The 13,581-nt window shown below is 41.0% G+C and overlaps 1 protein-coding gene across 1 annotated transcript in view; it reads left to right on the top strand.

Moving 5' to 3' along the window:
- Positions 1 to 13,581, top strand: part of Pxdnl (peroxidasin like) — a 479,241-nt gene that overhangs the window by 429,522 nt on the left and 36,138 nt on the right. The window contains 2 exon segments of the mRNA XM_087185725.1: positions 5,197 to 5,265; positions 5,267 to 5,344. Of these exon segments, the coding sequence (XP_087041851.1) occupies positions 5,197 to 5,265; positions 5,267 to 5,344 (147 nt within the window).

Consider the following 13,581-nt stretch of genomic DNA (forward strand, 5'->3'; position numbering starts at 1 on the left):
AAATATTTTTATGCACTAGTTTGTGTTTTAAATACTTGTTTGTAGCCTGACTGCAGGAATTCCACTATTCCTATTTTTAAGCTCCAACTAATGGCTATAAATCTCAATGAGTCCCTAAGAATTTGTGGACTGAACGAAAATGTTAATCTTTTATGTCATAATCAGGAATTAAAGCAAAATTTCTTACTGTGGTTTACTTGAGGATGCGTGTTAAATAATTTTTATGTGTTTTATAAATGAGACACTTAATAACATTGTCTTACATAGTGAAAAAATATTTTTTTCATTTTCATTTATCTTTCTGTCTTTTTTTATTATTGTATGGGGAAATTCACCACTTGGGAAAGTACACATGTTAATACCTAATTTTTATTTATTTATTTATTTATTGCCACCGGGGATCAAACTTAGGTACTTGTGCTTGTGAGGCAGGCAGTAGAACCACTGAGCTTAATCCCCGGCCCTACCTAATATTTATTAATCAAACTTTTAAACCAAAAGAGAACATTTCTCAGGCTCAGAAATTTCAAAGGCTCACTCTAGATGTGTAGAGCTTAATAACGTTTTATTTTAAAAAATAAAGTTTTATTTTTATAAAGTTTTATTGTAATAGTTTTATTTTTATAAAGTTTTATTTTTTCTTTCTATGTATCTTATGCTACTATGAGAAATACCTCAAAGACCAAACTTATAATTTATTTCTACTTTTGAAGTTAACAAAAGGATCTAACTCTTAATAGTTACATGCTTTGAATGTCTCTGCTAGATAGCTTTCCATTAATAAAAACTACCTGAGAGAAACTAACTTAAGCCCTGTTGGTGTAGTCCTGTGGCAAGGCAGCATAACATGGCAGGAAAGCATGGTGGAGCAGGTCTCTTCATCTCATGGCAAGTGAGAAGCAAAGTGAGAACAGGGTTCTGCTATCCCTATGTCAAGGGATAGCTTTAAGTGGCCTGACTTTCTCCTACAGGGCCACACCTCTCAATGGTCCCACCGCCTCCCAGCAGCAGCATAGGCTGCAGATTAAACCTTTAGCACACAGGACTTTGGGAAACATTCAGGATGCAAATCGTAGATATGCCCAAATGCTATTTTTCATGAATCATTTTGTTTCTGAATCTGGTTCCGATTTGCCAGTGTTCAATCAAGTCACATGAATTTCTTCTGGATGTGAACTTGTTTATTTTTTCCTGGGTGGAAATCTTTCCAGGGCCACATGAGTGCATGAATTTATCTCTGTCTTGCTTCTAAGATCTCTGTTTTCACTGATTTTATATTTTTATTTTTCAATTTCTTTCTTTTTTCATATGTTTCTGCTTCCTCTTTTTCCTCTAACTAATCACTAAAAATCACTAATTAAAAATTGAGTTTAAATGATGATGAATTTTATTATTAGACATAAGTAAAGAGTTCCATGTTTTGTATTCTGCTTATGAAAATTTGATGACAATTACATTTTTAGTTCCTTTAGTAAAATAGCAGCAGGAACATCCTCTTCCTATAAAGCAAAAATTTGGTACTCTTAGATACTTGTTTAAAAACAAAAAAGTCACTTGATTTATTTTTCCACTTGTTTGCTTTTCTATGCAATTTCTGTTCCAAAACTAATATTTCTTAAATTCAGACCTTTATATTTAACTCTCCAAAATGCATAAAATTTATGTATAGAAGGATTTTTAATGAACAAGTTTGTTCTTAAAATCTGGGGAAATATTTAGAGTCCTGAGATAATCCTTTAGTAAAAAATATTCTGAGGAAATTGTCTTCCCAGTAAAAAGACTGATTTTTCTTCTTGTTGTTTTCAGTTATAATATTAACTGTAAAGCTATTTTGTACAGTGTTTCTGATCTGACTAATCATACTAATGGCCTAAGATATCCTCATGTTCATTCCTTTAATGTAAAATGTCATCTACTTCTCTCAAACAGAAGTAGTCATTCTGGGCCAGAATAAAGTTTATTTTGTGTGAGTGTGTACAAGAACATTTTGCTTTTGTGAAGGACACGTTACAAATTTATTTCTTTCTCTAAAAGCCGCTAAATGATCATGTTTGTTCTCAAAATTCAGAAGTGTCTCAGAAAGCTTTTCCACAAGGCAAAGCTTTTCTACTTTATCACAAGTAGTATTTCTTTGTGTTTATGGGAATGGCTTTTATTTCTTTCATTAAAATCATATATTGCTGCATTATCTGTCTTCACTCTCTAAAAAAGATTCTGTTGTAGGCAGTAATTAAATGTTAAAAGTATCCTATTTAAAAACATAAATAAGACAAGGATAGATTTATACTCAAATTGTATTGAAAATCATAACCAAGATGAAAATATAAATGGATAAGGAGTAGAAAAGACAAAATGAAAGTGCACAATAATTTCCTCAAACTTTCTATCTAATGTATTTAAATGAAAATAAAGAAAAATTAAGTGGCAAAGTCAATGAGAAGAAAAGATGATGAGTCTAACAAAAGTTGTGCAATATGTTATAAAGAAATTATAAAAATGTACAGATAGCTATTAGAGAATATTTGTAACTCTAATGTTCAGGAGTGGGAAGATTCAATAATGCAAATATGTCAACATTTCCTCAAATTATATATTTATTCTAATTACAAGTAGATTTTAATTATGCTTCTTTCTATCATCCACACTGACTTTAAAATTTACTTTGTAGAGTTCATGTTCAGGCGGATCCTAGTAGAGCAGTTTGATGTTACAGTTAGCAGAATTATTGTCATGATAAAACTTATAGTAGTAGACAGTGTGACACTGAATTGATAATAGACAAGTAGAGTGATAGAATAGAATAGAGAGAAATGAGAAAAAATGGTCATATTTAGAAATGCCATATTTGAAAGAGTGGCAAGATGTATTGAGACAGAAGAATATACTCAATAAGTGATACAGTAACAATTGGTTATCCATAAATAAAATGAGTTGAACTGCTCTCACATCACATATGAAAATCAGTTCTAGGAAAGAAAAGAATTTTAAGTAAAATACTCCAAAATTTCTAACTATAACATTCGTAACTTGACCATAAAATTAAGCAAAATATTTTAATCAAAACTCAATGTAGTAAGAGTGATTAAAAAGTGGCACAATCGTGGTGTAGCAAAGCATCCAGAATATATAGTGAACTCCTAATAGAAAAACATAACCTAATAAAAATTGATAAGGTGTTAAAATAGACATTTCATATAAATAAAAAATTAAAAATTTATAGACTAGGGCTGGGGATTTAGCTCAGGGGTGCCACACCTGCCTTGCAAGTGCAAAGTTCTAAGTTTGATCCCCAGTACAAAAAGAAAAAAAAAAAGAATAGACTCCTACTCAACATATAGAATTCAGTCAACTGTGTAATTAGAAAGTTGCAAATTCTAAGAGAATCACAATTTCACACCTATCAGATTAGTGATCATTAAAAAGTTATGTTTTCCCAGGAAGAAGATTGTTCCTTGATTCTATATCTTTTGACATAACTCCTCCAAAATTATAAAATCAATATAAAGGATCCATAAAATAATGCATGATCTATACTTTCAGTATTAATAGGAGACAGAATGGTATGAGTTTCAAATTACTGTGAGTTTGAAAAAAATCAATTGCTGACAGCTGCCAATGGAACACCGCTTCTGCCACAATTTTCTGAGTAAGCAGAAAAGGATGATAGGGTAATTAAAAGATCTTCACTGAGGGCTGGGGATTTAGCCCAGTGGTTCCACCACCTGCCTCACAAGCGCAAGGTCCTGAGTTCAATCACCGGTACAAAAAACAAAAACAAGATCTTCATGGACAAAGGAAAGAGGAAGAGAACATAGATGAAAAACCCTTCAGGAAGAAAAACCTTAACAAGTCAAATGTAGTTCTCAAGCTGGCAGTTTGCAACCCCATTTATAGGTCTTAAACTGACCAGAGACTGATTATTTCTGGGGGAAAAGGAGGTAAGTAAGGAAAGGATGGTGCCATCTTGGGGTTTGTTAGTGAAATGAAAACAGCATGAGGTAAAATTACAGAGACCGTAAGAAGGAAAGAGAGATACAGCTAGTCCATCCCTGTTCCTTCTCTGTCATCACCCACATTGCCATTGAAAATGCTGTAGTTCTTCATGATGGTAGATAAACCAGCTATTATTTCACCTCATGAAATACCTAGAAATGAAAAAAAGTGGAGAAACCAATTTCAAATAAAGGTATTTAATTAAAAACAAAAATGCAAATCAAGACATTTCAAAAGAAAACGCCTTTCAGATAACTTGAAAAGTTAAGAAATAATTCCTCATGAAAATGTGACCTAAACAACTATGGAAATATTCAGGTGAGTATTTAGATATATAAAAATGGCATCTCTCATCAAAAATTAGGAAAACCAAATGAAACAGGAGGAGCAGATAATGACCAAAAAGATGAAGAAAGAAGGAGAATTAGAAAAAGAATTAAATGAATGAGAAAGAAAAGAAGAAGGAGGAGGAGGCAGAAGAAGAGGAGGAAGCGGGGATAAAATTTAAACTAAAAAAAAAAAAAAAAGACTGAAGAGTAAATTAAGTTAAAATGGCCAAGGGCTACAAGATTCACTTTGCTAGTATTTTTTTGTTTGTTTGTTATTTGAATTTTAAAATAGTACTTGAGATTCCAGATCCAGCAAGAATTTATTTAACACTGTTGCATTATCTCCAAGTTTATGTTTTCACTTTGACTTTTTGGCTTACCATAGACACTGAAATGGAAAATTTTCAGTACTCAGTATGTTTATGTTCGACATGATTCTGAATTGAACTTATGACATTGGAGGAGACGGCTGGCAAGTTAGTCGTGTAGCCTCTTTACTATTGCAAGATTGCCAAGTATACAAGCGAATAAATCCAAATCTACTTAGAAACATGAATCACAATCACTCCTCTGCCTAAATATAGTTATACTCCACTGCTTACAGGATGACTGCAAAGAACAGTGCCATAGATGTTGCCTGGTCTTGGCATTCTGTGTTCTTGCTTAGGTTATGGGTCTGCTTTCTGTCCTTTGGTGGTTCCTGAAATGGTCCTTCTCCTTAGCACTTTTATGTGTAAAGTGGAGATAATAATGATATCTGCCTCTTGATTTTGTGTGGCTAATGTAAAACGAGACCTAGTAGTCATTGCCGTGAGGAATGTTTTCAGTGTCGCTGCCGTCTGTAGCATGCACTGTCTGCCTGTTTTTGCCCCAGGTTGTATCGTACACTCGGGGAAGTGGATTTATGGCCTGCGCTCATGGTCGAAGACCTGATCCCTGGTATGAGTGGGGCCCACACTTACGTGCCTGCTTGTTACCCAGTTTCAGTGGCTCAGAGATGGAGATAAGGTGAAGGGTTAACTGTTATACTTTTCAAAGATAAGAAAATTGGGGGGTTTTGCCCCTAAATGTGTATGTATAACAACATTATAGTGTGAACCTGTATTTTCTATGATTTAAAATTTATTAAGTATAATAAATAGCAGCATTTGTTCACAGAACTTTTCTGACCACTGATAATATCAGATAGCATTCATTGTTGTAAGTCTTTGTAAGAAGAAAAGACATAGAATGCCTCAGAAGACCATGGGAATCAGAGATGAAAAGATGCATGATAAACTCACTACTATGTCTTTGAATTACAGCTGTCTGGCTCTGGGAAAGGCATTATTCTATACCAGATTCCTCCATCAGTAAAGTATGTGTAACAGTCATACCCATTCTTCAGGATGCAAATGATGCTAGAGGGAGAGGGGAAAGAGTGAACCACAGGCCTGAGACTTCTTCCAGTTTCATGGAGGAAGACCTGATCACTGGCCCTCCTTATAGCATTAGCTGATAAGGATACTTTCTAATGGAAAGATAACTAGAAACTCTTCTCTAAAATTTCTTGGTTTATCCAAATTGTTTATATAAATAACTTGAATTGTGGGAGACAGCTAGCTTGGGAATGCAAGTTAGTCAAATAATCTCTTTACTGCTGTGAGATCCACCAAGTGTGAAAACTAAGAATCCCAAACCTAAACATCTCCTAGCTGGTATGAAACAGTCTTGTATCACTTGCAACCTAATGTGTTCCAAGGCATTGTAGCTTCCAGGTTATTAGTAAAGTTTTATTTTAAGATCTAGGATTCCTGAGAATCTGATGTCAGTTCTTTGTATTACTGCAAAGATAATGTGTATAAAGTTTGAAACACATCCTAGAATTTAGTTTTTAAAAATCACACTACAATTACTCTTTACTTAGAACTTATCTTCCAAATTTCTTCCATTTAAGAGTTGTATTAAAAAGAAAGTAGGAAAATTCCCCTTGTTATACATTCACAAACATTAATAGTATATATATTAAATTAATTTTGTAAATTATTTTTAACACTGGATTTCTTGCCTCATAGGATTGTGTTAATGTATTTAATTGACATTAATTAAAATATATATGTGGTCAAAGACTGAACAAATTTGAGAAAGCTCTAGTATTTTGGGCAAGTTTTCTCTCTCGTGTACTAGTTTATAAAGCTATATCAAAGTACCATAGGCTGGAAAGCTTAAATCCCAGAAATTTACTATCTCACAATTCTGGAAGTTAGAACTCCAAGACCAAGGGTTGACAGAATTGGTTCTTCTGGACACATGTGTCGATGTATGTCTATCTGTCCATTTTCATCTGGTTGTTTCTCTGTGTCTGTATCCAAATTATCCTTTTCTTTTAAGGACCGCTGGTCATATTGGATTAGGGTCTCAAATGAACTAATTTTACCTTACCTCTTTAATGATTTTATCTTCAAATGCAGTTACTTTCTGAGGCACTGGTGTTTAGGACTTCAACATGTCCCGGCCCGCGGGTAAGTCAACGGAGACCCTAGAGGGGGAGCGAGGATGAGAGGGGACAGGGGACACGAGAGATGGAGACAAGACAGGTTTCTGATCAAGTCTCGTTTATTGCGGAAGCTGCTACAACATATATACCGTAGGGCGAGAGGGGAGGAGCAAGAGGAGTGTACTGGGGCTACTTCCTTGTTGCCGGGTAGATCTGCAACAAGCCCGGGCATGTCCGTAATAGGCACTCAAGAGTGCCAGCGGGGGGGGGGGCAAGGCCCCCCACAGGTCCTCCCTTTAAAATTATAATTATAAGAAAGGCGTCAGGAGAGCCAAGCCTGCGGGGGTTGAGCCTGTCTTAGGTCAGAGCAACAAACGTGTCTGCATCGTGCACCTTACCCGTCCTCGGTTAACCAGGGAATTAAAGCTCTGGCACCTGTCTTAGGCGGCGCACGAGGGCCTTTTTCATAGCATGACACGCTTGCTCAGTTGCCCGTCATTGGCTTGCCAGCCCTCTCACCAGGTACTCATCCTGATCAGCCATGGCTAACCGATTATAATGGACCTGTATGGGCGCTGTTTTTATTGCCTCGATTTGGGCTTTTAGGAAGGCCACGATTTTGTTATAAAGTATGGGCCCTAAAGAAATGAGCAAGAGTAGACCCAATAGAGGCCCCAACAAAGGAAGGAGAAGAAGCAGCAACAGGCCGTGCAACAGGATCAGGGATATCATCTTCAGAGCCTGTAAGCAGAATTTGTCTTGCGATATAAACAAGGCTAGACTGTGAATAAGAGAGTTAAGCTACCCTGGTTAAGCTTTTGAAGATAACCAATGTGGACATGCTACAATAACATTTTCAGAACTTAACCAATATGAACGTTTTGTAACAACATATTCAGTGTTCAAATATCCTGAACAACCAATACAGTCAATTTGCAACCTATTTAGATAATATTCATTATGATATAAGATCATATGATATAAAATTTACTAAGGGGTCCCTTTAACGAATTAAGACCAGAATAATCATTTTCTGGGTGGCCACTTCTATATTCATCAAAGGGAGTCCCCATCTTAATTCATTTTGACAAACAAGAGTCTATATCTTCCTATTTTGTAACTGTCAATTGCAAATTGATTATTGCTTGTAATGCACCTTACTTTCACAACATAAATTCCAATGGTACTTTGATCCATTAACAACCTGGGAAGGAAGGCATGTCTTTAATTCAGTCATATTTATCTGTAAGTCAATTTAACAATAGGCGAATATCCTAGGAAAGGGAAGGAACATATTGAGCTCAGCCGTACGAACACAAACAGACAATAGACAAACATATAACACAGTGTATAAAATTAGGGTGCACCCAAATATAACTGGCCAAATTGAATTATACTATACTCATGATGATTATTAGATTGTAATTGTAGGCACCGTTGTTAACTGGTTAAGATTGGACAACGTCAGGTCATCGGCATCATCAGCATGCCTATCAACTTGTTTTACTAGGCGTTCTGGGAGCCACCTGGCTGACTTCATTTCCTTGGAGTAAATACACACTGATCCTCGGCCCCGGATAAGTACAGGATCGGGCCCATGCCATGAGTGGTCCAGGGGGTCTTTCCACATCACCGAGGCAAATTGTCGTTGTGTCTCTGGTTGCCAGAAACGATTGGCTGCAGATAAACCTTTGGCATCCAAATTTAAGAAGTTAAGAATAAATAGTGCATGTGATATCAGGTTTCTAGGAGACCCCTTGGTAGGGTACCATTCCCCCTTTTTTATTTTGTCTAAAGTAATTTTGAGTGTGAGATTAGCCCTTTCTATAATGCCTTGTCCCTGAGGATTATATGGGATTCCCGTTATGTGTGTTATTTCAAATTGTTTGCAAAACTTTGAGAAGCCAGAGCTGGTATAGCCTGGACCGTTGTCTGTTTTAATTTGTTGTGGACATCCAAGTACTGAGAAGGCAATGAGGAGATGAGCGATGACATGTTTAGTAGCTTCCCCAGACTGCAGGGTGGCAAATATGAATCCACTACAGGTATCAATGTTGACATGTATATACTTAAGAATGCCAAATTCAGGGTAGTGTGTGACGTCCATTTGCCATAGGGCATTTGGAATTAAGCCACAAGGATTAACTCCCAGATGAGGTGTAGGAAGATGAAGAGTGCACGTAGGGCAGGCCTTAACAATTTGTCTAGCTTGTTCTCTAGTAAGCTTATACATAAGGTGAAGCGTGTGAGCATTAAGATGATGTAATTGGTGTGCCTTCTGTGCCTGGTCAATCGGAATGGGGGCATCAGCATTTATTGAACAGGCAAAAGCCTGCGGTCTTGTGGCTAGGTCTGCTAAGCGGTTGCCCTCTGCGAGTGGGCCAGGTAGGTTAGAGTGGGCATGAAGGTGCCCAATGAAAAAGGATTTGGATCTTTTTCTGATTAGATCTTGTAATTGGAAGAAAAGACCACCAGTCTGCAAAGCATGTTTGATCAGTCCGCATGTCTCTAATAAGGGGACAGATTGAGCAATGTAAGCACTGTCAGTAAAGAGATTAAAAGCTCGGGCAGGGAATGCAGAAAAGACCGGTATGACTGCCTGTAGCTCAGTTAATTGGGCCGAAGAGTGGGCGGTTTGGAACTGGACAATGTTATCGTCCCACACATAGGCAGCCATCCCTGTGGAAGAACCATCTGTAAAAACGGATAGGGCTTCTGGCAGAGGAGAACAAGAAGTGACTTTTGGGAAAATGAAGTCATGTCTGTTGGCAAAGTCAATGAGTTTGTTGGGAGGATAGTGATTGTCCAGTAACCCTGAATAAGAAGCGAGAGCAATTGGCCAGGAATCGGTAGTCTGCATAAGCCAATCAATCTGATCTTTAGGGTAGGGTTGGATAATGACATCAGGTTCTTTTCCAAAGTACATCTTTCCATGGTCTCTGCCTAAAATAACCAGGTCTGCAACTGCAACATAATAGGGATAAAAGACCCGCTTAGGGGAAACTGGGAGATGAACCCACAAAAGGGGAGCGGTTTGCCAAAAGACAGCAGTGGGAGAAAGAGAGGTTTTGCAGATGATATACTGTAAAGGAGAGTTATAATCTATAAAGGTAATTGTTTGATTTTGGATGGCTTGTTCTACCATGCTAATGGCTTTGCGCCCCTCAGCAGTGAGCTCCCGAGGTGAAGTGGGGTGGCTATCACCTTGTAGGGTATCATAGAGAGGCTTCAGGTCATGTTTGGTGAGTTTTAAATAGGGCATAAGCCAATTAATGTCTCCGAGCAATTTTTGGAAGTCATTCAGAGTTTTAAGATTGTCCAGTCGTAAGGTAAGCTTTTGGGAGGAAATGCGACGTCCCTTCAGCTGAAATCCGAGGTAACTGTAAGGGTCTTTTAGTTGAACCTTATCAGGGCCAATCTGGAGGCCACGAGATTCAAGGGCCCGCCGAAGGTCAGCATAACAAGCTAAAACCTCACTTCCTAATTGTCCCGCCACGAGGATATCATCCATGTAATGGATAATATACATTTGAGGCCAATTTTCTCGGGTGGATTGGAGAGCTGCGGCTACAAATGACTGACACAGGGTGGGACTATTGGCCATGCCTTGGGGCAGCACTAGCCATTGAAAGCGCTGCATTGGGGCACAGAAATTGGTCGCCGGAAGGCTAAATGCGAAGCGTTTTTGATCAGCGGGATGTAAGGGAATGGTGAAAAAACAGTCTTTTAGATCAATGACAACCTTATAGTATTCAAGGGGGATGGCTACCGGTGAGGGAAGACCGGGTTGTAAGGCTCCCATAAGTACCATGGTTTTGTTGACTGCTCTGAGATCTTGCAAGAGCCTCCATTTTCCCGACCGTTTTTTAATGACAAAAATGGGAGTATTCCAAGGGGAATGGCTAGGAATGATATGGCCAGCATGAAGCTGTTCCTGCACCAGCTGTTGAGCTGCTAATAACTTTTCCTTGGAAAGGGGCCACTGATCGACCCATACTGGATCATCTGAGAGCCAGGTGATCTTTTCAGCATGGACCGCAGGAGTGTCAATGACCCCTATGGAAAATGGCCTAACCCTGCTCGAGGGGGCCGAGGGACGGGCTCAATGGGGCGAGTAAGGCTTGTAGGGTGTTTTCCTAACCCTGTTCCTGGAATGTACCCATTTTTAAACATCTGCATAGTGACAATTTCATTGGGGCTGGAAATAATTAGCCCCATTTGTGATAATACGTCTCTCCCCCATAGATTGACAGGCAACCCGGAGATGATATAAGGTTGAATGGTGCCCTGATTACCATCTTGGTCCCTCCAGGTCAGATCTTTGGCACTTTGTTTAGGATTTTGACTTTGACCTATACCCCTGAGATGGGTGAGGGAGTCCTTTAATGGCCACGCCCGAGGCCAGTCTTCTCCCTTTATGATAGTTACGTCAGCCCCAGTGTCTACCAATCCAGAAAACTGTCTCCCATCTAACCACAAGGTCATGAGAGGCTTTTGTGCTGAAAGTATCTCCGACCAGTAGACATCGGATGAGCTGAATCCCTGGCTGCCTCAGGCATTGTTAAGGGCCTTATTAGAGGTAGAGAGAAGGGGAAGGAGTAACAATTGAGCAAATCTTTGGCCTGATTGAATGGTGTTAATAACTTTAGGGGAAGAAACCATAACTTTAATTTCCCCGGAGTAGTCGTTATCAATCACTCCTGGGTATACCAACAGTCCACTCATGATGGTGCTGCTTCTGCCTACTACAAGGCCAAAAGTCTCTTTAGGGACGAGTCCAAAAATTCCTGTGGCGAGGGCCTGGACTCCCATTTCTGGGGTCAATACTGTGTGGGTGGTAGCACTGAGGTCCAATCCGGCACTTCCTTTTGTGACTCTGATGAGCTCTGAAATGGATTGCTGTTTACTGGAGCAAAATTGAGTGCCCCGTAAATTTGTTTGGAATTGGGGGCCCGGGGCTGGCCCCCCCTCCCGTTTCCCGTGTTCGAACCCTGGGGAGGGGGGAGGGGCCGGCCCTGGGCATCAGTCTTGGATCGACACTCACTCGCCCAATGCCTCCCCCGATTGCATCGGGGGCAGGGCCCTGGGGGCGGAGCGTTGGGGCCCTGCATTTTAGAGGTCGGGCATTCTCTAGCAAAATGGCCGGTGGCCCCACACCGGAAGCACTTATTGCTGACGTGGCGCTGCAGGAATTGTTTGACTGTGAAGCCTTGCATGGCAGCTGCCATGGCAAGGCCCTGTTGGTAGGCGGCCCCAATCTCAGAGCAAAGGCGAATGTAGCAGGAAAGGTCAGTTTTCTTTTTATAGGGACGGATAGCGGCCTGACAGGCGGCGTTGGCGTTCTCAAAAGCAAGCTGTTTAACGAAATCTGTCCCCGTCTCCGCGCTCCCAAAAATCCGGCCTGCCGCCGTGAGAAGGCGGTGGACAAAGTCCGCAAACGGCTCGTCTGGCCCCTGCCAGATATTAGTGAGGGAGGCACTTACGTCTCCTTTGGAGGGGAGTTTTCTCCAGGCCCTAGTGGCTGCGGTCTGAATCTGGGCATACAACCCCGCATCAAATTGCATCTGTTGGTCATTAGCGGCGTAGGCCCCCTCCCCAAGGAGCATGTCAAGCACCCATCCATTCCCCACCTGAGCATTGCGCCTAGCAGTTTCTCGGCAATTTTCAACATATTCAGATTTCCATAACAAATAATCACCTCCTGCAAGGGTGGCGCGGGCCAGGGTCTGCCAATCAATTGGGGTGAGCCAATTTTCTGCCACCGATTCTAAAATAGCCATGGTGTAAGGTGCAGTGGCCCCGTATTGAGCCGCAGCCGTTTTAAGCTCTTTAATAACCTTGAAATCGAAGCCGCTATGGTGTCTCCATGCCTGACCCTGTGCGTCAGCAGTCTCAGTTACAGGGAAGGCTTCCACAGTTCCAAGTTCTAGGGGTACCCTTGATCCAGATGGCACCCTGGGGGTCGCCCCTCTAATGGGGGGTCGTGGCTTAAGGGTGTCTTCTCTACGGACATTTTCATGGGCCTTGCCTGTTCTTAAGCCTTCAAGCTGGGTAATAAGTTCTTGATGTTCCTTTTCTAACCTTATCTGTTCTTTGAGGAAATCTATTTTGTCCCGGAGTTCCTTTTGGGGATCAACAACAGGATATGCCAGAGCGGGAGTGTTGGGGCCCAGAGGAATGTAAGGAGGGGGGCACCCAGAGCCACCCCACAGTGCCCCCCCCCCCGCAGACTCGTCAGTCCCGGAGCCATTTTGGGGCGGATCTGGGGGTGGAGGCGGGCAGCGATAGGCTTGAAGGGAGGGATATAGGGGCGGAACCTCCCGCAGGGGTGGGGCCACTTCGGAAGCAGGGGCGAAGGGAGAGGAAGCGGGTGTCTGGCGAAGCTTTGCCTTATAGGGCTCGGCAGGGATCGTGGCCGTCTGGGATTGGTCCAAGGGAGCGTTACATCCGTCGGGGGTGGGATCATCGTCACTGTCAAAGGACATCAAGTCCTCTTCCTCGTCTGGCGAGGAAGTCGTGGCCTTGACGGGCCTGGGTCCCGGCGCCATAGTGGCGTCCCGGGAGACTGCGTCGGAGCCGCCTGGAGGCGTTGGATTTTCACCAGTGCGGAGGGATATCTCTCCAACCTGGATAGCTTGAGCCACCAGTGGGTCCCTCGTTTTTTGGGAAATAATATCATTGATCAAATTCCAATAAGAGAACGCCGCAATCGGGACCTTTCTGGGTCCGCAAGCGGCATAATAATCCTGAAGAGCTTCCCCTACCCTTTTCCATCTCTTTTCG

This window comes from Heterocephalus glaber, unplaced genomic scaffold, assembly GCF_053883595.1.
Source record: "Heterocephalus glaber isolate CG9 unplaced genomic scaffold, H.glaber_assembly_v1.0 deba00000281, whole genome shotgun sequence".
NCBI lineage: Eukaryota > Metazoa > Chordata > Mammalia > Rodentia > Bathyergidae > Heterocephalus > Heterocephalus glaber.